Source organism: Arabidopsis thaliana, chromosome 5, assembly GCF_000001735.4.
Source record: "Arabidopsis thaliana chromosome 5, partial sequence".
NCBI classification, from domain to species: domain Eukaryota; kingdom Viridiplantae; phylum Streptophyta; class Magnoliopsida; order Brassicales; family Brassicaceae; genus Arabidopsis; species Arabidopsis thaliana.
Genome location: NC_003076.8, coordinates 3,047,005 through 3,071,800, shown reverse-complemented (window position 1 = coordinate 3,071,800; position 24,796 = coordinate 3,047,005). Strand labels below are relative to the sequence as shown.

The 24,796-nt window shown below is 36.0% G+C and overlaps 7 protein-coding genes across 14 annotated transcripts; 3 read left to right on the top strand and 4 right to left on the bottom strand.

Moving 5' to 3' along the window:
- Positions 1-811: 811 nt before the first annotated feature.
- THO1 (nuclear matrix protein-like protein) lies at positions 812-5,239 on the bottom strand. 2 transcript variants are annotated; one of them, NM_121023.4, is made up of 20 exons: positions 4,984-5,223; positions 4,801-4,884; positions 4,650-4,724; positions 4,451-4,553; positions 4,145-4,290; positions 3,994-4,065; positions 3,795-3,867; positions 3,639-3,704; positions 3,496-3,542; positions 3,235-3,306; positions 2,982-3,107; positions 2,839-2,904; positions 2,718-2,759; positions 2,469-2,585; positions 2,294-2,376; positions 2,018-2,084; positions 1,819-1,890; positions 1,669-1,719; positions 1,520-1,579; positions 812-1,442 (listed from the first exon to the last, which is right to left on the bottom strand). In NM_121023.4, the coding sequence occupies exons 1-20, from the start codon at positions 4,984-4,986 to the stop codon at positions 1,068-1,070; spliced, it is 1,800 nt and encodes a 599-aa protein (NP_568219.1). In that variant the 5' UTR covers positions 4,987-5,223; the 3' UTR covers positions 812-1,067. The 2 variants fall into 2 exon arrangements, with proteins under 2 accessions (NP_568219.1, NP_001190269.1); NM_001203340.2 differs by having other exon boundaries at positions 868-1,442; positions 2,469-2,582; positions 4,984-5,239.
- Positions 5,240-5,911: 672 nt separating this feature from the next.
- Positions 5,912-9,150, top strand: AT5G09850 (Transcription elongation factor (TFIIS) family protein). 5 transcript variants are annotated; one of them, NM_001343074.1, is made up of 11 exons: positions 5,912-6,996; positions 7,081-7,149; positions 7,238-7,320; positions 7,400-7,473; positions 7,555-7,607; positions 7,683-7,716; positions 7,802-7,941; positions 8,030-8,108; positions 8,201-8,432; positions 8,696-8,734; positions 8,848-9,054. In NM_001343074.1, the coding sequence occupies exons 1-9, from the start codon at positions 6,580-6,582 to the stop codon at positions 8,311-8,313; spliced, it is 1,062 nt and encodes a 353-aa protein (NP_001331543.1). In that variant the 5' UTR covers positions 5,912-6,579; the 3' UTR covers positions 8,314-8,432; positions 8,696-8,734; positions 8,848-9,054. The 5 variants fall into 5 exon arrangements, with proteins under 5 accessions (NP_001331543.1, NP_001331544.1, NP_001331542.1 ...); NM_001343071.1 differs by having other exon boundaries at positions 8,696-9,150; NM_001343073.1 differs by lacking the exon at positions 8,696-8,734 and having other exon boundaries at positions 8,848-9,063.
- A 460-nt stretch (positions 9,151-9,610) lies between these two features.
- AT5G09840 (Putative endonuclease or glycosyl hydrolase) lies at positions 9,611-12,894 on the bottom strand. The gene is made up of 2 exons (NM_121021.3): positions 10,889-12,894; positions 9,611-10,719 (listed from the first exon to the last, which is right to left on the bottom strand). The coding sequence occupies exons 1-2, from the start codon at positions 12,772-12,774 to the stop codon at positions 9,831-9,833; spliced, it is 2,775 nt and encodes a 924-aa protein (NP_196546.1). The 5' UTR covers positions 12,775-12,894; the 3' UTR covers positions 9,611-9,830.
- Positions 12,895-12,975: 81 nt separating this feature from the next.
- AT5G09830 (BolA-like family protein) lies at positions 12,976-14,198 on the top strand. The gene is made up of 3 exons (NM_121020.5): positions 12,976-13,091; positions 13,676-13,698; positions 13,787-14,198. Exons 1-3 carry the CDS (start codon positions 13,032-13,034, stop codon positions 13,983-13,985), a joined length of 282 nt encoding a protein of 93 aa, NP_568217.1. The 5' UTR covers positions 12,976-13,031; the 3' UTR covers positions 13,986-14,198.
- A 24-nt stretch (positions 14,199-14,222) lies between these two features.
- On the top strand, positions 14,223-16,183 carry AT5G09820 (Plastid-lipid associated protein PAP / fibrillin family protein). Of its 3 annotated transcripts, NM_001036785.3 has the most exons (6): positions 14,223-14,706; positions 14,836-15,074; positions 15,152-15,250; positions 15,338-15,382; positions 15,472-15,545; positions 15,633-16,183. In NM_001036785.3, the coding sequence occupies exons 1-6, from the start codon at positions 14,421-14,423 to the stop codon at positions 15,709-15,711; spliced, it is 822 nt and encodes a 273-aa protein (NP_001031862.1). In that variant the 5' UTR covers positions 14,223-14,420; the 3' UTR covers positions 15,712-16,183. The 3 variants fall into 3 exon arrangements, with proteins under 3 accessions (NP_001031862.1, NP_196544.3, NP_001330170.1); NM_121019.5 differs by having other exon boundaries at positions 15,472-16,183; NM_001343070.1 differs by having other exon boundaries at positions 14,354-14,706; positions 15,152-15,382; positions 15,633-16,022.
- Positions 16,184-17,109: 926 nt separating this feature from the next.
- ACT7 (actin 7) lies at positions 17,110-19,739 on the bottom strand. Its single transcript, NM_121018.4, has 5 exons — positions 19,539-19,739; positions 18,933-18,998; positions 18,445-18,838; positions 17,745-18,358; positions 17,110-17,646 (listed from the first exon to the last, which is right to left on the bottom strand). The coding sequence occupies exons 2-5, from the start codon at positions 18,990-18,992 to the stop codon at positions 17,581-17,583; spliced, it is 1,134 nt and encodes a 377-aa protein (NP_196543.1). The 5' UTR covers positions 18,993-18,998; positions 19,539-19,739; the 3' UTR covers positions 17,110-17,580.
- Positions 19,740-24,047: 4,308 nt separating this feature from the next.
- On the bottom strand, positions 24,048-24,790 carry IDL3 (inflorescence deficient in abscission (IDA)-like 3). Its single transcript, NM_001343069.1, has one exon. The coding sequence runs from the start codon at positions 24,581-24,583 to the stop codon at positions 24,284-24,286; it is 300 nt and encodes a 99-aa protein (NP_001318520.1). The 5' UTR covers positions 24,584-24,790; the 3' UTR covers positions 24,048-24,283.
- Between the last annotated feature and the right edge of the window lie 6 nt (positions 24,791-24,796).

The window sequence follows — 24,796 nt, the reverse complement described above, 5'->3', positions numbered from 1 at the left end:
TTTCCAAATCCTTTGGGCCACATGATCTGATAGAAAATTAGAAAAGTGTCGGTGCCACATGTATCTTTAGTTTCTTCCGGGAAAATGATGAAAAAGTAGCATGTTGTTGTTTTGGCAAAAACCTTTTGTATTACAATAATTAAATGACTTTGTTAATAAATCATGTTTAAACAAAAAATTAGTATATTCGGATTATGTTTAGATCGATCTACGGTTTTGTATTCAAACGATAAGTAACAAAAATAGGCAACTTTTCATTTGTCGTTGACAACACAAATCACTCGGTTGTCTCTTGGTCGATTCTTTATCGCATCGCTGTGCCAACATTGTTTAGTCTTTTTTTTGTTTCAATATGAGTCGACACTTTTTTTGTCATAACAGTGCGACGACTATAAGACAACTGTGATCTTATGTGACAGTGCATCAACAATTCAATAGTGAATTTGGGTAAATTTATAAGGTGATTTGATATGCATTGACAAGTGATAACGACTAAACAAAGTATATACATTTTCAATGATTGGAGGTAGTAATAATATAACCAAATAAGCCTACAATGAACTGGTATAGTTTCACGTATTATTGGATTTGGCATATGATGAAACCTTATTATTATATGGAGATCGGTGGTGTTTATGGACTTTAAAAATCGTGACACGACTTAAAAACCACTCATTTATATTCTAAATAAATATTGATGGCAAAACATAAAGTTTATGTTGATAGCTATAATAGTAACACTTTTAGCTTTTGGTTCCTCAAGTATTTGATTTTTTTGTTTGTTTGAGTGTATTTTTAGTGGATTGCAATTGAATCCAATGTTTATTAGCTGCGAATATGTGTCTAGTGTTACACTTAGACGATAAATTACGCAAAAGAACTTAATTGTATGATGATTTTGTTGAGTATATAGAAATGGAAAGACAGGTAATAAGCTAGCAGATTTGCACTCATACAAACATATTTAGAAAATACCTTTTAACATAATTTGTTAAACATCAATACTTTTGAACTTCATATCCAAAGGATTCCCCATTGAAGAAAGGGTCGACAAACTGAAAGCGTATTCATGAGACGGGCATAGGAGGATGATCAAGATCAGTGTCCATCAGACCAGCTTCTTCTGTCTCTCCGTCTTCGATTTGACCGGCCTCTTGACCGTTTTCTGTATCAGAACCACCGAGTCTTTGCTGTTCCTCAGGCGTAGGAGTGTCTGCAATAGCATCACTCTCCATCGTCTCTGCATCACCCCTTCCTCCTTCAGCTTCAGCTTCACTATTAGAAACACCAATCTGGTTTCCCTCTGTTTCATGAGATCCACCTTTGGTTTCTTCTTTCTTCGCTCGTTTGGCTTTTTCGTTTGGTTTAGCTTGGTATTTGGACCGGACCTCAGGCGGCAATAGTTCAACTGGGACAACTCCTTCGATTCCCATTTCAGTAAACTGTGAAAAAGAAAGAAAAAGGTTTTAAAAAGCAATCATATGAAGCATTGGGAAATCGAAATCGAAGAAAATTTTACCCTAGAAAATCCTTCAAGGTCTTGCCGAGCTGTAAACCGAAGACCTTTCCAGCAGTAAACCTATCAAAACAGTAACAATTATCTGCCTTAGACTGATTCAATTAAGCATCATAAAAAAAAAAGTTGTAAATCAGAGGAAAGTTATATACTCTGTTGTTTTTATGATGGTACTCATCTTCTATGCCAGCTGATGGATCCATCTGAGATTTTAACAAAACATCAGGTGTGCTAATAAGACATCAACCATTTTTTTTAAGATGTCCTTTGGGAAAAATAAAGAAAACAGTATGTTAGCTCACATCTTCTGCTAATGGTTTCCAGTAGTCTGCAATATCAGGGGTTCGCACGCGTTGAGAATCAGTCAAAGCATTCTGTTATCCCATCAGATATACAATTATTGTAGAGTCGTAATATGAAGATTGAGCCGAGAGGAGAGCTGGAGAAGCATGTGGCATAATATGAACAACGAACAAGGATGCAAAGAAAAATAATGCATACCGGATTTTGATCTGCCCATCTCCAAAGTTGGGAGAGTTCTTTATTTCCCAATCTCCATCTTTGTCTCCTGTAAAAGCAAAAGATAACCCATATTGAGCCTAATACTCGTAATGCAGATTTATTAGTTGTTTCTCACTTTAATGGACTAGCGACCAGAGATCACTAGGGAAAAAACATCTTCTCAATTTCTTCCACGTAATGTATTCTAAATTCGAATGGCGGACACCATCTATGAGTACAAAGCAGTTAGATTACAAGGTCAGCTTTTCCCCATACCGTTTCTTTTGCCCTGCATTAGGTGATTTCTTATCTATCGGTTGCTTTTCAAATGGTGGACATCCATCACGTTTCCACCAGACCTGTTATTTGTGTATTGTAGAAGATCATTAACGGCCCTCAACTACAAGCCAGAAAATCATGCAGCAGGTAAGAGAGAAAGCAGCACACATACCCAATTCTTTTCGCGCTCCAGTATATGCTCAACTGCACGGAGGAATTCTTTCCCTTTAGGCGGAGTGATCTCAAGCAATTTCTTTACACGATCCTCACATGACTTAAGTTCTTCCTTCTAGACCGAAAAGATAAACAATACCTTTGAGTAATTATGCATAAAACCCTGAATACTGAGATATAACTAGGTTTGTGAACCTTTGAAAGAAAGCAAGAGGAATTTTCTCATTAAACAAGAAAAAACACTGACCATGGTTTCAGATGGCAGATCTTTGTCGTTCTTCCCTGGTGCCTAAACGGAAACAGGATTCAGTTATACCAGAATACCAGAGAGAGTAATTTCCGTGCAATAATTCTTGAGAGACATTTACCCTTAGATAATCAAACATAATGAGGCACTGGAGAAGAATATGTCGTCGGAAACTCGAATCCTTTAACTGTGGCGAAAGGTAGAAAAAAAAGTGAGTGAACTGCTAAGTTCAGAAGTGCGCATGTCCAACCACAGCATACTTACCTCTAAACCCATCAATTTACTACTTGTTAGGTACTTTATATTAAAAGTTGCTGCCTCTTCCTCCAAACTATTAGCCTCTCCCTCTTCTTCGCTTAGTGGTTGAGCATCAAAGGTGTTTAAAACAACCTACATAAGCAGTTCAAGAAACAAGGTCTAAGATGATTTCTCACTACCGCCAGCATGAATTTTCTATGCATATACATATATACAAGACCAGGTAATGCAATTTAGTCAAAAACCAAAGATCACATACCGCCAAACTGGATGAAAATTTCTGCCACTTGGTAGATGCGGAAGTAAGAGAAGCGGGATTACAGAAATACTCCTGGAAACGAAACAATTTTCTCAGTAAGAAAAGAACTATCTCAATAAACTAACTAACAAAAGGAAATTTGAGATGCTATCTCCAGTAATGTTGATTTTGCATGATATGCAAACAGAGGTTCTATGAGACAACCCTTATGATAAAGGCATAACATTCGTTCCCTACAAAGTTCCTTTAACTAATACGCACCTGTAAACTCCAAAATGTCTTGTAGAAGTTGAAATCTACAGAAATGCCTGAGAAGCAATGACATAGACAGAATAAGTAACACGTTTTAGAATTGTCATATGGAGATAAGGACCAAAAGCATAAGAAAAAAAAAAATCACTTGCCTTTTGGAGGATCTTTTTCATATTTGGTTTCATTAGATGTATTAAAAACACCTTTTATATTGACGGCTGAAAGAATAAGTCACGCAAGTAAACGTTACACACCTTTTAAACATTCACATACCAAATAATCGTATATGCACGAGAAACCCTTCTTACCTGAGCGCTCAGATAACGGAAAAAAGTGAGCCAAAAACATAAGAATCCTTCCACAGAATACAACATCATTGGCCTGTATGCCAAATAGTGAAAGCAAAAAAAAGAATTAAAAAAGAGTGGATGTGTTATATATGAAAAAGTAGATTATGACTTATGGATATTTGACAAAGGGAACTAGAAAAGGGTGCAGATAGCGAACCTTTGAGAGTCGGCGGAGAAGTTGGTTGCAAGTCCTCAACATGACAAGTTTTCCGCGTGCAAAAAGCTCTTGCTGCAAATAATTGCAACATCCAAGTCAAAATACAAGATACAACTAACCGAGAAAAAATTTGATTTCGTTTAAGAAATACCTTGCCCAATATATCTTGTTTGCTTTCAATATAACCGAAAACATCTTTACAGTTTTTCATAGTAGACATTTCGGTCAAATCCTCCAGCAGCTGGAATATCATGCCACCTTCTACATGCTCTTTCTCACAAAGATAAAGCACAACATCTAACAAAGCAATCAAAACATGAAGATGGTGAGAGGTTAGACAAAAGTAGTGAGGACAAGATGATAAGCAATAGACAACAAGAGAATAAGAAGTTTTACGGGGACAACGCTAGCACTTGTTTGAACGAACTATGCAAATCAGACTAGAGAGATTGCTAACCTAGAAGATGAGGAATCTGTCCATGTATATCATCATCATCATCATCATCGTCAATCAACTGACCATACTGCATAATTTGCTCCCCTGATTGCGCAGCAGCAGCCTGAAACCCCGAAAACAGAAAGAGAAATCCACACATATATAAATGAACAAGTATATACGCATACCACGAAAATATAATAGTGGAGAAAGAAGAGACCACTAGCTCCTGCAGCAATGTCCGGAGCATGTTTTCAAGCATTTGGTTTTCATCTTGAGCCAACTTTGTTTGTTTCTGTCAAATTTTACAATAAAGACAATAAGTAAGACTAAAGGAGTGAAGAAATTGTTAGTTGATTCGAAAGAGTTACCTGAGGTTGTATAAAGTGTTGAACAGTCTTGAGTGCAAAGGTTTCAATTGGAGCTCGCTGCAATATAGCATCTCTAAATGCATCCTGCGAAGAACCACAAATTGCAGAAAACAAGTTTTTATAAGCTATATAGATTTAACAAGAAGCAAAAGAAAACAAGTCTCATAATCCCAAAAGAGTTACCATTATTTCTCAATGAACCAGCTTCCACTGCAATGAAGAGGAATTTACCGACGACACCAAAACCGGATATGCCGGTCAAAATTCACGGACTATGAGTCGCCGGATTTTAAAAGTTGATTAAGAAGAATTGAATAAAAATCTGGAAACGGAGGCCAAACTTGAAGAAGAGTGGAGGAAGAACAATTTTAATTTAGGGTGGATCCGGATCCGGAAGATATCCTCCCAACAATCAAATTATCCGCAAATATCCGGGCTTGGATCTGGATCCGAAATATTTTTAATTTATAAACTGAATAACAACATGTTCATTGGGCCTTTCATAGTAAAATGATATCCGTTGGGTGGTGGGCTTCACATTATTTAGTTTTACAGAAGACCTTTGCCTGTATATGTTGGATATGGCGTAGTTTTAATGTGTGGAATCAAATCAATTAGAAATTTAAAACATCTGTATTCAAAAATTGCTCGAAATTGTTCATGGTATGTTATTGCAGAAGAAATCATAATAGCTCACATGAGAAGGATTTGAAGATTTCAAAAATTGCTCGAAATTGTTCGAGATAAATATTAGGTTCCAATAATTGCATAAAAGACATTGTATTCATAATCTACACTCAACAAGTGATAAATAAACATTACTTCCTAACAAAGTAAACTTTGATGGATCGAACACCTCCTTCAACACCTAAAAACTCGGATGTGATCTTCTCTTTGGGGGTTTTGATTGTACCGTCGACGTAAATTCACTAAACGATTAGTGAGTGGCAGTGGCTCATGAGATGAAAGTCATGAAACAAACACTTTGAGACCAAATGAAAATATTGATTTGACATATTGGGTCCACTTGCTATAGGGCCAAAAATTTAGAGGCCCAATAACCAAAAAAGTCGAAACATGTAAAATGTTTCTCGTCACTTGAAGAAAAACTAAAAAAAGTAAACGCCATTATTGAAAGAAAAACACTCACATCTCTCTCTCTCTCTCTCTAGAGCTGTTCATCTCCCCAACCACAACAAACCAACTTGCTTAGCTTTGCTCTGTCCAGGGCAAAGAGCATCATCCCTCAATAAAGCAATTCCCATTTTCTTCTTTTACTTTTGTCCTAAAACTGTTAATTGATTCTGTCTGAATATTATTTTTATTAACGGACCAAACAAAAAAAAACTTGCAGAAGAATGAAAGAAAAAGCAATAACCCTCCAAACCAAATTCTAAAGCCTCAAATTTGGAATATTCCCTTTCTTCTTCATTCCCTTTTTTTTTTTTAATTTGCCATTTACTCATTATTGATCTTATGTGAGACGACCTCCTCTGTTTCTTTCTTCCTCGTAACAGTAAAGGGTCTTCCTTTTTAATCTGAATTTACCAATCTGATTCTTCTGTTTTTTGTTTTTTTTATTTGTCTATCTTTTAAACTATTTGAAATCTAAACTTTGTTTGGTTCTTCACGATTTTTAATCTCCGATGAATCAAATTCATCAAAAGATTCATCTTTTAGATCTGGTTACGTAATTCGATTTGCTCTGTTTTTTGTTTTTCGTTTTGAATTCTTTATTAAGTAACCAAATTTGGGGAAGAAGGAGGAGTGTGGGTGATAATGGATTTGGATGATTTCCGATCGGTTATGGATAACGCAGGTGTTGATGTTTGGACATTTATCGATACGGCGATTCTTGTTGCGTCTCTTGACTATGGTCAAGAACTGAAACGTCGGAGAGATAACATCGTCGAGCGTCTCTACGCTACGTCGATGGCTAACAAGTGTAGAAACTGCGATTTTGGCGGCGGTGGTAACGTTACGGAGGCGGCGATTGGTAGGGTTAATAATGGGAGGGTTCACGAGGAGACGGAGGAGGAAGATGAAGAAGGAGTAACAGCAGCAGCAGAAGAAGAAGTTAGAGAGAAATCTGTTAATGTTGAAGACGATGACGATTTCGATCCCTTTGCTGGTTTGTTTGATGATGAGCAGAAGAGTATTGTTGAAATCAAGGAGAAACTTGAAGATCCTGATCTGGTTTGCTTAAAAGTTTTTTTCACTTGGATCTTGATTTGATGATTTCAGCTTGAAGACGGAAACTTGTTTTGTTTGTGGTTTCAGTCTGAAGAATCTTTGGTTGAGTTGCTTCAGAATCTGGAAGATATGGATATAACATTCCAAGCTCTTCAGGTAATGTAACTTGATTCTAATTCAGTAAGGACACTCTTCTATTGTTTTGATAGTTTTTTGAAGTTTGTGGTTTGTTTTGATCACTTAGGAAACTGATATTGGGAGGCATGTGAATCGAGTTCGGAAGCATCCTTCGAACAATGTTCGAAGATTAGCTAAACAGCTTGTCAAGTTACGATCAGATTCAGACATCTTTTCTTCTCTAAGTATAAGAACCACTTTGATTTCTAATACTTTTTGTTCTTTGCAGAAAATGGAAGGAAACAGTAGATGAATGGGTCAAATTTAACCAGCCTGGTGATCTTGAACCTCCAAGTTTGATAGGTAAAGAGAAAACCAAACTCTGAATCTAAGAACCAGCATCATTCTTATCAATCTCAGAACAATCAATCTCTTCCAATGTAGCCGATGAGGATTCACCGGTGCAGAAAGCTCTTCATAATGGTAGTCGCCAACAGGTAAAAACCCTGAAACTCTTTTCGATTCTTGCTTAGTCATTGAGCTTCAATTGTTATCTGTTTCTCTTGTGGCAGGTCCCTGATTTCGGATATTCACCGGTTCCTCAGAGTAAGCTGCTAATCAAAGACTATAACATTTTGATCTTTCACCATTTTTAATCCGTAAAGCTTATTCCTTTTCCGGTTTTCGACAGATGGGTATTCCAGTTCAAGCAAGAACAGTAACATTACTGAGCCAGAAAGAAAACCAAGACCTGTTGCTCCTCAACCTAGGAGAGAATCTCCTTCTCCAGCAAAACCTTCTCGCCCTTCTCCTTCTCAACAAACCATTCCGGTACATTACCAAACCGTATCCTGATATCGGTGTTCAAAGACTCTTATAACTATGTCAATTGTGATGAACTTGGTTTTGGGAATTGCAGAGGGACAAAGAGCATAAAGAAGTTGATTTCGACACGGCCAGGAAAAGGCTACAACAAAACTACAGACAAGCCGAGAATGGTTTTAAAACTCGACACCTTTTAGTTCAGACATCTCTCTACTCAGTGTGGTCGTTTTCTGACTGTTGTTCCATGTATTTGTTTTGAATTCAGCAAAAAAGCAAAGGACTATACAGGTGATGGACATTCATGACATTCCTAAACCTAAGAAAGGTGGATTTTTCCCAAGAAAAGGCGGGAGTTCTCAAGGTGGTAGACACTGGTAAATTGAGAAAGATGAGAGTTAAGTGAGGAAGAGAAAAAAAGACAGAGAACAAAGCTCTGTTTCTGAGACACAAGAAGACAGTGAATTCTAAAAATGTTTCAAGAATTTGGAATTAAGTTGGTGGGTACACTTGTTTTCTATTTTGTTGTTACTACTACGTATATTTTTTTCTGATAAAGAACATAATTTTTCTTGGATTTTATTAAATAATAGATTCGAAAAAAATCAAGTTTACCATATTTGTATTTTTGTTATTAGACAATGATGTGCATAAAATCTATCTCTTTAAAGAAAATAGATTGATTTTCTTAGGAACTGATTCTTTTGTTTAATGCCGATTTTATTGAAAGATTTGACCTTTTTCAATGTTTCTTTCCTTGCAGATTCACGGTTTGGTCAAGTTATTTTCAGTTACAGTAAATGTAACTTCAATTTCTAATTAACGGGTCAATCTTTGTAAAGTAATTTTTAGGTTTAGAATCAGTATTAAGTGTAATTAATTTTTATTAACGTCGAGCTTATCTTTTAAATTTAGGGGGAAAAAAAACAACAGTTTATCTTTTTGACTTTGGAGTTAAAGATGGCCTTAAGACCCGTCGTAATGGCGTAGGTCCATTGGTTGATGAAGAAGGAGACGCATTTTTTTATAATCTTTTTGACCGAATCATTGTGGATACGCATGAGCTGTTTTGTTTAATTATTGTATTAAAATATGTATACATAGCCTTTAATGGTAATTAATATTGGTATATTTTAAGGGAACAAGACAAGATTAGGCTTAAATAATAAGATCAATTTTCTTTTCTTTATCCATTTCTTAAGTACTTTTATTGGTGTGTGTTTTTAATCGAGTGTCCATTGAGAAGACTCAAGTGACAAAGATGATTCACCAAGCAACTCCACATGTATGTCACAACATTTCATTAAATACTTTTCTCTTACTCCTATTTAATAATTACTCCTTAGATACATCTTTCTGACAACAATTATAAACTTTTTTAGAATTACTAAAATGAAACTACTGGCACAAATTGAAACCCCCGAAATTTTCATTTTTTATTTATAAAAAAAACTGTATAAACATTATGGTCAACAATAAATTATATACCAAATCTAGTTTTGGTTTGTTAACTATTTAATACCTAACTTATAACCAAAAAGCATGTCATTATCACTTTTAAACTCTTCATTTAATCTAATCGAATAAAATGTTTAAATAACTCCATCTTTTATGGAGTACATTTTATTTTTCTATTTCTATTCATTCATTCCGTGCTTTACACATCAACGTTGAAATTAAGAACCAAAATTTAATTTAAAAAATCACGTAATACAGTAAAACCTATCAATAAATGCATACGATGCGACTTGCCACTGAAAAGAGTTTGAACCATATTAATCTTATTTCTCCTTAACCGGATTCGGTTTACCATAGACCAAACCCAAAACCGGCTTCAACTAATTACACTCAATTCCTCGGGAGATTGTTAATTAAACAGTAAACAACCCTCTGACTCACTAGACTTCTGAATCTTTCACAAAAGAATACGTCTTTGTAGGCTTTTGCTTTCTACCGTTGCTTACAAGCTTCCTCTCCACCGGATTCTCCTTCAATTCTCCATCTTTATTTGTGTAATAAGAATCCAGAATTTGCAATAACGAGCTCTCTTTACCTTCTTTACTCATCATCTGTTGCTTCTTCTTCTCTGGGTTATCTCTCTCTGAACCAGAATCTTCTTCATCCTCTGAGAGTGATGGTTCATATACTGGAAGCTTTTTGGTCGTCGGGTGGGTAGTTGTTGTATCAGAAACTGGACCAAGTTCTGCGAATGCCAAGTCCGAATCATCTTCTTTTGACTTGGCATTTGGTGAAGGAGTTGAAGGAAAGATGTATCCAGATGCTATTCTCACTCCATGCATGACTCGAATCAGAGACTGCAGGTTGTCGTAACCGAGCTTGTCAACCGCTAAATGGTACCCATACTCCTCTAAGAAGTCTTTCCTGAAACGAATCAGGCTATACCCTTCAGGGTGTTCCTCTGTTATCTTCTTTATCATCTTCTGACAATCCGCTATTGCATTACTTTTGTATCTTTCCAGCTCTTTCCGGTCCACAGAACCAACAGAAACTCCAGCATGAGCAACGTTCTTGCCGCTTTTCTCACCATTTTGTTTCTGCCACTGTGATTTTGAAGAATCCGAGAAGATTGAGCTCAAACCGTTTGAAGCATGACGGTGGCCAGGGCTAGATCCTTTGATGATTCTGAATGGTAAAGAAGAAGATGGGGTTTCTTCAATCCATTTCTTTTCTGATATTAGCAAAGTAACTAAATGAAGCATGCTTGATTCATCGAGCAGTCTGAGACACGAAGGCCCTTCCTCCTGCACATTTTTAGCCATCACCTCCCTGACCAGGTTAAGACGGAACAGCATTAGCTGAATACTCGTCCCAAAAAAGACAACAAATGGCTAATGCAAGAACCAATTGTAATAGTTCTGAACCTAAGATAGATTTACATATTAATCAATATCTAATCAAAGTCCTGCCAAATCAGGAGGGAAGAGAATGTACGCACCTTGTCCTCGAGTGAGATACTATAGCAAAGCCTCTTGGAGAATTAATGAAAGATTCAATATCACTCCAAAAATACTCTTTTGCAAATATGTCTTGTACTTGAGAATCAACATTGACAAGCTCCTGATTCCCACTAGAGTCTTTGCTAGACTTTGTATTCTTTCCCCAGAACTTGAAACTCTTCAAAAGGCGACCTAAAAAGCCTGGACTTGCATCTTTATCTTTACTGTCTACGTCATCAGCTCCAACTTTTACCTCATCGACCGACTCAGCAACGAAAGAAGGTGAGATTTGAGACATGGGCACAGTTCCCTGACTCGATGACTTTAAGTCCTTATCCTCTTTATGTTTGTTTCCACTTCCCTGACTTGATGACTTTAAGTCATTATCCTCTCTATGTGTGTCTCCACTTCCAGAAACGCTCTTCATTTCTGGGAGATGCTCTAATTCCATCTCAGGTGAACCATACCACAGTCTTTTTAGCTTTTGAAAAAAGCCATCTTCCATGGACGAATCACTCCACGCAACAAGAGCGACTTGATTCGTCTCGACGGGTTTAACATTTGCCTTAACATCCTTCTGGCCGACCAGAATTGGGTCTTGAGAACTCTCTGATGATTCTTCTTTAACAATTTTATCACTCTCCAATACCTTTTCCTGCTTCTTTCCAAGTAAGCCATCTCTTCTTCTTTCAGCAGCAAGCTCTACATCGCTAATTAGCTTTGGTGATGGAGCATTAACAGTTTCCTTATCTTTAATCTTCTGATCAACAGCAGTAGACAAACGAGGACTAGAATCAAGCCGCATCGGAGGCTTCTTTTCGGTAACAGCCCGAATCATAAACAAGCCTTCACTTACTGTAGTAACCTGTAAGATATCTGGCATGGATAAAAGAAACTTCGAAAACTTCTTATGTCCATAGAAATCTTTATCAATAGCCAAGTTGCTCTTACTCAGCTCAGCACGTAGTTCTGTAATGGCAGCCCCCTTGGGATATAAACTCACTATCGAACGAATCTTATCAACAACTTCTTTTGGAATAGGACGAAGGTTAACAACAGCATTCGAATTCACAGACTCGGATAGTTCTTCGATTTTCACACTAGACGAAGATTGCTCAGTAGTGGTAGCAATAGCAAATGGATCAAGAAGAGGAATCCTATAGTGACCATACCAAGAGTTATAAGGACCATCAGGAGGCTGATTAAAATGCTTACCAGTAACACACTCTCCTTTAATCAAAGCATCCCAATCCCACATAATAGAAGCAGCACTACACAAAACACCAGGAGCTGATGATTTACTCGCAAGCAAAATGTTGTAATTGTTCATCCTCAATCTATGTAACACACTTGCAAACTCCTTATCACTAGAGATTAGCAAAAGATGAGCTGGTGGTGGATTCTGAGAAACCCAACACATAAGATCTGTGATTAGAGATCTATCAGCACTGTTCTTACCACCGTTAGGAACATGAGTGAGACTGATTCCTGTAGCGGAGAGAGCGTCTTGGTTTGATCTGGGGAGCTGTAAAACGTCACCGAAGGCTGTGATTGTGATTGGTCCTTTGATTCCGCTGTTTCTGATAGCGGCGGTGATTGATTGTGCTACTTTGTAGACATTGGTGTCTACAGGTAAGTTACAGCTCAGGAAGTCCCACCAGACCGAAACCCTAACGGATCGGGACTCTTCGTCTTGCTGAGGACGTCGAGAGGGAGAATGGCTGGATCCGGAGACGAAATTGGAGCCGGAGGTGGTTGTGGTGGAGAATGGAGAGGAATGAATGTTAGTGATGAAAAGGGTAATTGTTCGACGGTGAGATTGGGTTGTGGAGGAAGAAGAGAGGCGGAAGAGAAGGGATTTGGATGGTAAAGATCCAAACTTCATGGTCGGAGAGCTATTTTTGCTCCGGGAAATGGAGAGACTGAGAGGGTTTTAGGAGTGAGGAAGACGAAGTAAAGGAAAGCAGAGCTTAAACCCTAGTTATTATTTTGGAATTGTCGATAACCGAATGGTATCCCAATTGAACCAAACTAAACCGTACTCTCGCTAAACCAAAACCAAATAGCGTATGGTTTAATATTCTAATTCAATGAGTACAGTAATTAGGGATTTCAATTTTTGTTTGAGAGAGAGAGAGAGAGATGGTGACGAAGGAGCAAGTCGAAGCTTCATTGACTTCGAAACTTAAGCCAATTCATCTCGTGAGTGTTCTTATACTGCTTTCTTCTTTCAATTTCATCTATTGATTAGGGTTTGAAACTTTTGTGGGAAACTTTGAAACCCTAATCATCAAATTGATCTGGGAAAATTGCCAAATTTGAGATTTTTGACCTGCTCACTTTGATCAAAATCATACACTTTGATAGTTGGATCATAAGAGGTACTATGTATTGTAATAATCTCAGCATCTAGATTATACATCACTATGTGTTGTCTTTCAGCTCTGAAACAGAATATAAAAGGTGGTTGTTTGCGTAGTTAGGTGTAATTTGATGCAGTGTGATACTGAGCTCAGGATTTGATGACGTAGTGTTCCTGATGTATTAGCAACTTAGTAGTGAGTGTTCTTGTCGGAAAATTTTATTTGTGTCATGGTTTTTTGTGAACTAGAACTCAAAAAGCAGATCCAAGGATGTGTATAGTTTCTTTGCTTTATAACATGTGAAGATTGAAGTTACTTCAATGTCAATCTATTTCCCTTTTCACTTGATTCATGTGTTCCAATTGTTTCAATCTTTAGCTTTTAGAATTTTTTAGTGACATTGTTTGTTTTTGTGTGTACCAGGAAGTCATTGACATATCTGGAGGGTAAGTACCGGATTGTCAATACACATTTGATTCTCTGGCTTATGGCATAATTTCTTGTTCTTAATATCAGCAAAACTGTTTATTGCAGTTGTGGTTCGAGTTTTGAAGTGGAGGTTGTCTCTGAACAATTCGAAGGGAAGAGATTGCTGGAGAGGCATCGTATGGTGAATGCTGCGCTAGAAGAAGAAATGAAAGAGATTCATGCTCTCTCTATTAAGAAAGCTCAGACTCCACAACAATGGAAGCCACCATCACAAGACTCTGCAACCTTAACCAAAGATGCCTGAATTTCTGTTTTTTAAAAGCCTTGTGACAAAGAACAGAGCATTTACTATGTTGATACTTTGTGGTTACTGTACTCCGATTACTGCTTTTGATGAAGTGTAAACACTTTTTTAAAACATATGCAATTGGTTGCAAAATATAACAAAAATTGGGTTTTTCTCAATTTAGATGGAGATTTTTTTGAGAATTTTACCATGACACCATCTTAAAAAAGAAAAAAAAGACCAATGGGATTGGCTAAATTTTATAATAGAGTCAGTGCAGTGTATGGTGGGGGGGAGAGATAGATGCTAAAAGATGGATAAAATAACCAAAAAAAACTGTCCATTCTCCTCCCCATAAATCTATCTCTCTCTCTTTTTCCTCAAATCCCATCTTCTTCTTCTACTTCTTATTAAGCTCCATTGGGTTTAGAGATTCTGGTGTATAAACTGCTAATGACGAGTAACCTTTTCCAGCCACCATCAATGGCAGCTTCACGAGGAGCAATCTCGAGAAGAACAGGAAACGTGAAAGTATTAGTCTCTTTCACCAGTTCTAATGGCAAAACGCTGAGTTTTAGTGACAACTCATTTAGGCTCAGACCCATGTTCATCGGGAAAGTCACAGAACAGAGTTCTTGTTCCTCCCCAAATGAACAACAACAAGATGAAGAACAAGAACAAGAACAAGAAGAGATTACAGTTTCTCATATAAAAGAAGAGCTCTACGAAGCTCTCAAAGGTGATTAGATTCGCTCCTTTCAGATTCCTTTCGACTATCAGAATCTTTAATTCGAAACTCATTAGCTCGTAGTTCAAATTTTGATTTTAAATGCTTTGATTCTGTTATCTGATTGTATTGGGATTAAAGGGATCAATAGAGGGATATTCGGAGTTAAGTCGGATAAAAAGACAGAGATCGAGGGACTGGTGAAGCTTTTGGAATGTCGGAATCCGACACCGGAGCCGACTGGAGAGTTAGACAAGATCGGAGGTTGCTGGAAACTCATTTACAGTACAATCACTGTATTGGGTTCTAAACGAACTAAATTGGGTCTTCGAGATTTCGTCTCTCTTGGTGATCTTCTTCAACAGATTGACATTGCTCAGGTAGATAAAAAAGAAATTGATCAGTTCAGCTTTTTAGTGATGACGTTTTTAATGTGTTTCTTTTTCAATTAACGAAGGGCAAAACGGTCCATGTGTTGAAATTCGATGTCCGGGGATTGAATCTACTCGACGGCGAGTTTAGAATCGTCGCTTCCTTCAAGATCTCGTCCAAATCGGTACATTACCGTTTTCTTGACGTTTTTAGGTTTTTTAGATTCTTGGAAAAATCGCGTTTTGACGGAATTGCGTTTGTTTGTTTGTAGAGTGTAGAGATTACTTATGAAAGCTCAACGATCAAACCAGACCAGGTCTGTGTTGTTGTTTTTTTTTCTTTCTCCGACATATATAATCAAATTCCTTTTTTGGTAATAAAAAAATTGTTTCGTGTTGGAATCAGTTGATGAACATATTTAGGAAGAACATGGATCTTCTTTTGGGAATCTTCAACCCCGAGGGACTATTCGAGATTTCGTATCCTTTTTTAATTAAAATCCAAAATCGTAACTAGAATTGTGTTTGTTATGGATTGGATTCCTTGATTCTGAGAAATTATTGCAGATACTTAGACGAAGATTTACAAGTAGGGAGAGATGGGAAAGGGAATGTTTTTGTTTTGGAAAGAATAGAGAAACCTTAAATCTTTTATACCAAAATGTTTACTGCATTTTTTTCAAACTCATTTCCATAAGAAGAAATTGCTTGTTTCTCAAGAAAATTTTCAATTTTTTCTTTGGTTTGGGTTATGACCATCAGTATTTCTTCTTTCTTTTGGTTTAAAAGAAGAAGAAAAATCTAGATTTAGTCTTTTTTTTGTCTTGGGAATGTTAGTAACTCCAGTTCATTCATTATTGACATAATTGATTCCTCAATAATACTGTATAAGTACTATTAGCTTGCTCCCATCTGTTTACTTCTAAGTCCTAGTGTTGATATTACAACAAAAGAACTAAAGAAGATGGTGAGAAATGTTTTCTCACTAGATATTTGGGCTTAAATGGGCCTTTAATTTGAGAATTGGGACTAGAAAATGGGCTGGTAGTCCTAATGGTCTACTCTACTCATTTTGGGATGCAAAAATTTCACGTTGTCGTTCTCATTTTTTTAAGTAACTTTGCTCTTTTGTCCCAACAAAAAAAAGTACCGTTGCTCTGATCATAAGACTATGGTCTGGGATTTATACAATAGCTTTCACATATTACTTGATATTGGTATGGGCCTAAAAACGGCCCTCAGACGAAAAAAGAGAAATTCTGTTTACCACATTAACTTTTGATATAGTAAATTAGTTACCATCTACTTGGATATTAAATCATCTACTAACACTTTAATCAATTATCAATTCATCATACACTAGTTGTTTGGACCGAAAGCTCACCGATAAAGAAGACAGTAGATTCTTTGGAAGGTTCAATAGACAATTGAAAAATGAATACAATAAAGTAAAGGAATTAGACAGATGAAGTCGGTGAGTATGTGCGGCAACTACACATTTTGTGTGTGTATATGAGTTGGCCAATGGATCATTTGTCAAAGTTTTCATAAAGTATTTGAGTGATTTGGCTGGACCGACCATTTCAAATCTTTCCAATGGTGGGGACAAAAATTTAACTAGTTAGGAAGATAAACAGATTGTGATGTTTAGTCATCTTGTGATTTGAAAGAAATAAATTTCGAAAAACTCCAAAGGCGTAACCAATAATATACATGTCCACCTAAAAAGATAAAAACGTGAAAATGATTGCTGCTCTCCAAGCGTAACATTCTGTGTAGACAGAAGCGGCTTAATGGAATATTCACATTCAATCCATTGTAAGCTTTCAAAATGATTTCGACTAAACTGTTGCAATTGAATCCAGCTTTCTTTTTAACCAAATAAATCATTTCTTTTCCCTTTTGTCAACATACAATGTTTGTTTTACGTATTTTGATATGTGGAGTCGATTACATTAGGTCATTTGTTTTTTAACTAGTGAATAAACTTGGTTTCTTAGATCAAATTCTTTTCTTGTTTCGCATCAGAATGGTAATACACACACAATTTTTGCTGGAGTAAAACATAAGCCACTCACTTACCAAATTCTTAGGCTAAGTATATATTTTGGGCGCCAATATAACAATCGACAATACATAATAGCTGCATTGTCACCCGATACTTAAATAATTGTCTCATACAAATAAAAGATTGAAGACATTCAAACAATATTTATATGTGAAGACAAAAAAAAACCAAAAAAATGAACCAAGGACCAAATATAATATGATATTTTTTTGCTTAGGGACAAAAAAAAACAGCATCATCACAAGCATCCTAAAGAAAATAGAAGAGATAAAACAGAGATATAAAACTAAAGTACACAAGACTTCTTGACACAACCATAAGGTTCTAAAGAGAAAAAAGAAAATAAAATCCACATAACAACAGATAGTTCAATTCCCATCTCAACTAGGGAAAATAGATTTTTTTGTAACAAACTCACCACCACGAACCAGATAAGACAAGACACACTTAGAAGCATTTCCTGTGAACAATCGATGGACCTGACTCATCGTACTCACTCTTTGAAATCCACATCTGATTCACACACACAAACAAAACAAAATTTCAGTATTTTCACTCATGTTTCATAAATGGAGCTGAAAGTTTTAAAGAGGCGGAATTGGGATTTTTACCTGTTGGAAGGTGCTGAGGGATGCAAGGATTGATCCTCCGATCCAGACACTGTATTTTCTCTCTGGCGGTGCAACCACCTTGATCTTCATGCTGCTAGGTGCAAGAGCGGTGATCTCTTTGCTCATACGGTCAGCAATTCCTGGGAACATGGTGGAACCACCACTGAGAACGATGTTTCCATAGAGATCCTTCCTGATATCGACATCACATTTCATGATGGAGTTGTAAGTTGTTTCATGGATTCCAGGAGCTTCCATTCCGATGAGCGATGGCTGGAACAGAACCTCAGGACAACGGAATCTCTCAGCTCCGATGGTTATGACTTGTCCATCAGGTAGCTCGTAGTTCTTCTCCACTGAAGAACTGCTCTTGGCTGTCTCTAGCTCTTGCTCGTAGTCAAGAGCGACATAAGCAAGTTTCTCCTTTATGTCACGGACAATTTCCCGTTCTGCGGTAGTGGTGAACATGTAACCTCTCTCAGTGAGAATCTTCATGAGTGAGTCTGTGAGATCCCGACCCGCAAGATCAAGACGAAGGATAGCATGAGGAAGAGCATACCCCTCGTAGATTGGCACAGTGTGAGACACACCATCACCAGAATCGAGCACAATACCTGTTACAAAAAGAGAACGACTTTAAGTAAATACAAGTAAGAAGATAATATAACTCAGACTTGGATGTTTAGAGTTAAGAACTAACCGGTTGTACGACCACTGGCATAGAGAGAAAGAACGGCCTGAATGGCAACATACATGGCAGGGACATTGAATGTCTCAAACATGATCTGAGTCATCTTCTCCCTGTTAGCTTTAGGGTTAAGAGGTGCCTCTGTGAGTAGAACTGGGTGCTCCTCAGGGGCAACACGAAGCTCGTTGTAGAAAGTGTGATGCCATATCTTTTCCATGTCATCCCAGTTACTTACAATACCATGTTCGATTGGATACTTCAGAGTGAGGATACCTCTCTTGGACTGAGCTTCATCACCAACGTAAGCATCTTTCTGACCCATACCAACCATGACACCAGTGTGCCTAGGACGACCAACAATACTTGGGAACACTGCTCTCGGGGCATCATCACCAGCAAAACCAGCCTGTTAATATACAAAAATCATGATCAGTAGTCTTACACATGTACAACAAAGAAGGTTAGAACCATACAGTATCTAAATAAACAGTCTAACTCACCTTCACCATTCCAGTTCCATTGTCACAGACAAGTGGCTGAATATCCTCACCATCGGCCATTTTTCACTAAAAAAAAAGTAAAATGAAACCGAAATGAATTGGATAAGCTCATGAAGTAAACACGAATCAGATCACAACTTAGTTTCGAAGATTAGCAGCGTTTATTGAAACTCAAACATCGCTTCATATGTTGATTATTGAGAAAACTAGGTTCAAACTTCACAGATCTCAAAGAGAAAACACTAGAATTCACTTGTAAACATCAACACCTAACAGATCGAAGATTAAAACCAGATCAATCGAGCATACACGAAGTCATTTCGAACTAAACAACTTCACTTCACTGAAAAAAACAAAAATAACAGCGAGAGATCGACAGAAGCGAGAAGAATCCTCAAACTCCATAGATCTAACACATAAACCTTAAGAATTAGCTCAGATCGATCCAACAAGCACGGATCGAATCACATAACAAGCAACCCCCAAAACAAAGATTTTCTCATAAAACCACAACGCATGCTAAACAGATCTAGCGAAATCGGCATAGAGAATCAACAATAACGACTAACGAGCAGCAAAATCAAGCGAACGGATCTAGAGACTCACCTTGAAGAAGAAGAAGATGATACAGAAGATTCGAGAAGCAGCGAGAGAGAAAGATAGAGAAATGGAGGAGAAACAACAGCGGCAGCAGCTAACACTAAGGAAAGCGAAACGAGTACATGTGCGAATATATAGCTCTACGATTTTTCTCACTCTTTTATTTTTTTCTATTTCTTCTATTATTTCCCAAATAAAAAATCTGGGAGAGACAATGCTATGGTGACCTGGCTTTCACACTCTTTTTAGCTCACCGACGCGTCTATGTTGCCGTTAGATTGTTTTGAGTTTGATCTAAACCGTTGATTATGATTCGGTTCAAATGAATTAGCCCGGGAGCCGTGACTGATGGTTACGGCTAAAGTTAGGCTCGGCTTAGGATTTATCGGCTCGGCTTTTGTGGTTCGGACATCGTTCAAATTTTATTCTCGAAATAACAAAAAACTATTAATAGAAAAATAATAAAAACTAGAAGAGCAGACAAACGGACTGTGGTTTTTTTCTCGTGACTGTTTTTTTGAAAATCTATGGAGTTGTTTATTCTTGTGAATTTTTAATACGATTTCGTCTTTCATAATTCAAACTTCACACTTATAAATTAGTAAACATTTGACGGGTAGACTGTTGCAACCAAGGAGAATTGACGGAAATGGTCGTTTATTAGCAATTTAGAACAAAGATTGGCCAATTGTTGACTAGTCCATTTTAAGAGCTTCAAAACTCTCATTTTTATGAATTTTATATGTAGAAAAAGAAAAACACAGATTATCGATATGTTTTATAATTTATATAGATTAAATTGCATCATCACAAAATATAAAACAAATTAATCGTAAGGTGAATTTTTTGATAAATGTTTAAACACTATTGTCTAGATTTTATTGTGACAAAAAATAAAATAAAATAAAAATATATTAAATGATTGATCGGTTTTCGTGATATATCTTTTTATGTTATAAATGTTTTAATGAGTTAATTGAAAATTCCTGAAACCAAAATTCTAGACCAAAACCCGAATAGGAGCAAGATACATATCAACTACGATTTTGAGGAATGCACACTAAAAGACTAGGATCTTTGAAGCATTTTTTATAAGTCACCTTTGTGAGTGTTCTATATGAGACCCAATTCTAAGAAAATAATGTGTGTAAAGTGTATTGTTTATCTATAAATGGTATCATTATAAATTGGTTTAACTGGCTTGGAATATAACATTGATATAGTCTCACAACATGTTATATGTCCATTGATACTATTGATTAATTTGGTATATGTCCAAAACAAGTTACTTCCAATAATTCAAATATTAATCACCTTTTAGAATGATTAAAAGCTTTAACAATAATCTTTTTGAAATAAAGTTTCATATTCCTTGTTGGAAAGCATGTGCTAAGTTCTTACACTTTGTCTATAAAAGTTGGAAAGTGGTCTAGCTTGGTTGGCAACTTAAATAATCAAAATAGTTATGGGTACTCTTCTAATTTATCATTCACCTTTATTTTCTTAACATTTTTGTCCAATAACAACATTACCTATAAAAAAAAAAAAAGAGAGAGGTAAAAGGTAAATTCAAAGGGAAGCCAAATCCGTCATCATTTGTAGTTTGTATTCCAAGGAAAGATAAGTTGATTTGAGCCACCATGCTTCTCATTTCCACTTTACATTGATTGCAAATTTTGAATTTGCCTCTTATCGTATACACATGAAATTGTTCTGTGTATCATCAAATTGGGGAAATATAGATGAATTCCCAACGATAAAACGGGCCGAAAATCTTTAATGGACTGAAATAATAACAATAATATAGTTGGGCTGATTTGGCCCAATAGGAAACTTAAAGACCCAATGATGCAGTCATCTTCACTGATTATCGTTTGGGTCTGGTTTGTATATTTCAAGAAGACCAAGACCAACCAAGTGGTTTAAACAGAGAATAAAAGCTTTTGATGTTTTAGAACTTGGATTGGTTTCAAACTTTAAAATATCTCCACATTGAAAACAAGATGAAAATATTTTCACGGACTATCATATCAGTCTATTCCTCTCCAAACAAAAAAACTCTGTATCATTTAAATTCGATTCTTCCCTCCATCGGTCACACTTCTTATTGGGCTATATTGGGCCTATTAGAGTTAGTTTGATATATGTTGCTGTCTGCAGTTTCTCGTTTGCTCATTTGAGTCATTTCTTTGCCTATGGTTAAAAATCTTAGCTAAAATGATGATTTAACACACACATACAAACAAATAAGTTAGACAGTGTTTTAATGTGTTAGATCCTATTCAATGATGTGTGCCAGATAAGTTCTAAATCATATAAAAAATCAGATACCATTTTCGAAGTGCATGTAAATCATAACTAGCAACACATGATATACTGTATGTTAAATGTTACAATATAATATATAATTCAGTCCCTAAATATAAATGAAATCATACGATCAAGATCAATATATAATGTTCTATCACTAACCAAAACATTCGACTCTTTCGTGCGAATATGTTTGTCGCTTGCATTTGGATACATATGTGAATTGTGAAGTAACAAAAATTTTTTTTATCAAAAAGAACAAAAACAAAAACAATTGATATACGTGATTGGAAATAATCGAGACCCTATCAACGCGGGGTACACCGCACGTGTATGTGCACGTGGACACGAGTGCACACGTACGCATTAGACACATCACATGCCCGCATATCATAATCCTGATATATATAGACACTCTAGTATTTGTCACAACGTTTTCAGCCAATTTGACTTATATTAATTTATTCAATCTCACACGCATGCATGATTAATAATAATACACACACCATCGCAGCGGACAGCGGTGACCAAAAATTTCAATTATCTAATAAACTCATTACCAACAAGGCGTCAAAATAAATCCAAATGTTGTAAGACCCATGTTGTAATTGAATAGCGCTGTCACGTAAAGGATGGTTAAGTTATCTAAACAATTTGAATACATATATGTGGAAGTACTTTTAATTCGATTCATGAGTGGTTGATCAATAAATATAAGATGTTTTAATATAGTAAGCTTTTTTAAATAATATATATATAGTAAGTTAAGAATTCAAACGTAGCTAAAACAAAAAAAAAGTGCAAACTTTATAAAATGTAGATTATTGCAGTTAGCAGAATTACTTCACTTGAATTAGAGTCGATCGTTCACTTTCATATGTCCGTAAGTGTATGTATTGGATAATACATATGAGGATAGACATGTACCCGTAAGTACTAATGTTTAAATGTGTATCCGATCCATTTTTATATAAGAACAAAAAAGGACAGTACTAAAAAAAATAATACAGTCAGAACTAACGTATGTAAAAGATACAATTCCCTATATACAACCCATTTTTGGAAGTTTTATTTTACAGTTTATGGAATCTCCTTGTTTGACCTTTTAACTAGCTTATCTATAGGCTATAGGCTATAGCTCAAGCCTAATTACTTGTTAATGACGTAAACTAAAGTTGTAAGCGAGACAATGGAGTCAAGGGACCATAGTGTTCTTGAAAAGTATAAATCATCACATGGAATTCGAATAAAGGTATTCAAAGTTTGAATGAGAATCAAGTGGATATGAATGATTTTTCAAAAATTATGCAAAAAGATACAAATGATACTATTTCACTAACCCCAAAAAAACGTTCAATGAACTTCTGAAATTCTTAGGAGATATCACATCAAATCCTCCAATATATCTCTGCAACCGTTGGTCAATCGTATTCACAACGACTACTCAATGACATTATTGAAACAAAAATTAAACAAAAAGATACATCCAAAGTAATCAACTATGTATATAAGTCCAATCTTAATCACACGTTTTAGTTAGAACATATACCTTTCAATCTTTCATTCCTTCTTATTTTAAAGAAATGACAATTCTTTTACGCACGAACACACATTATTTGTATTTGTCAATGTCCATATATTATGGGATAATGTTTATCTTAAAATACCATATATTTTCTCTATGCATGTCCGAATAACCCGAGGTATTTAAACACCAACTCAAATACTAGTATATGTAGAATAACCTTCTATTTGTTATTACCATAACTTATAAGAAGAGAGTGGATATAAAATATTGAAATCACTACTCGGCTTATATCCATCAATATTCTACCAAACAGATGTAGCCTAAATTGATCGGGACTTGTATATATCTCAACAATTATCATTATGTCCGTAATAATCCACGATTAGGATACAGTGAACATATGATATATAATTTCATATATATCAAATTAGAAGACGGAAAATAAAAAGAACAATAATTGTTTAATTAGAAACCGACCCTTCTATCCTCGGCTCTTGTACACTTAGAGTAGACAACTTTTTATATATGTTTTTAGTATAAATAAATAATAAAATTAAAGACATTTCACTTTTGTTGTGTATAAAGTGTCTTTAGGAAGACACAAATCTCAAATTAAAGACATTCATTATTTTATTATTATTATTTTTTATAGTTTTATATTTAAAGACATGTATAAATAACCACCAATGTGGATGCTCTTACGTACTTGCAATATTTCAATGGATCAAACAAGTTCCAATATTAAACTAAAAAATTTGATCGTATCCACAGCATTGCCCATAAATAAATCAAACTGAAATCTATTTACATCAGTTTGAACCAAATTCAAAAGGGGCAAAAACTAAAACAAAAAAAACTTACAGAAGTAAAAAGGATGATTCATTAATCAAACCTTTGAACTACAAGGTGAAGATTAAGTCTTAGTACTACTTAAACCGATTTCGTTATGTTTTCTGGAAGGACCAGAAGTTGGAACCGGAAACTGACGTGGCAGGGACCCCAAGAACTGTACACTTTTGTGATCTTGTACTTGATGATGGACATGATCATGAGGTGGCGAAACGACGTCCTTTTGTTTGGGTGGCGAGCTTGTGTTGAAGACGTTCGTGGTTCTTGCTCCATTGCAGCAACTCAAAAGGACAAGAAGAAGAACAAGAATAGGAATTGTTCTCGTGAGTTGATATTTTCTTGATCGGTGGCTTCGAGAAGACATTGGTGTAAATTGGGAGAGTGAATAGAGAGAGATGGAGGGAGGGAAGTGATTTTTGTTTGAAGGAGTTTTGGGTGGAAGTATTTAATATTTAAAAGGTTTTATTTTTTTGTTGATGGGTGATTGAATGAAAAAGAGAAGGCTGTGAATTGTTGACAGCTAGAAATATGGGCACATCAAGAGAGAGAGATTTTGATTGGAAAGATGTTGACTTAT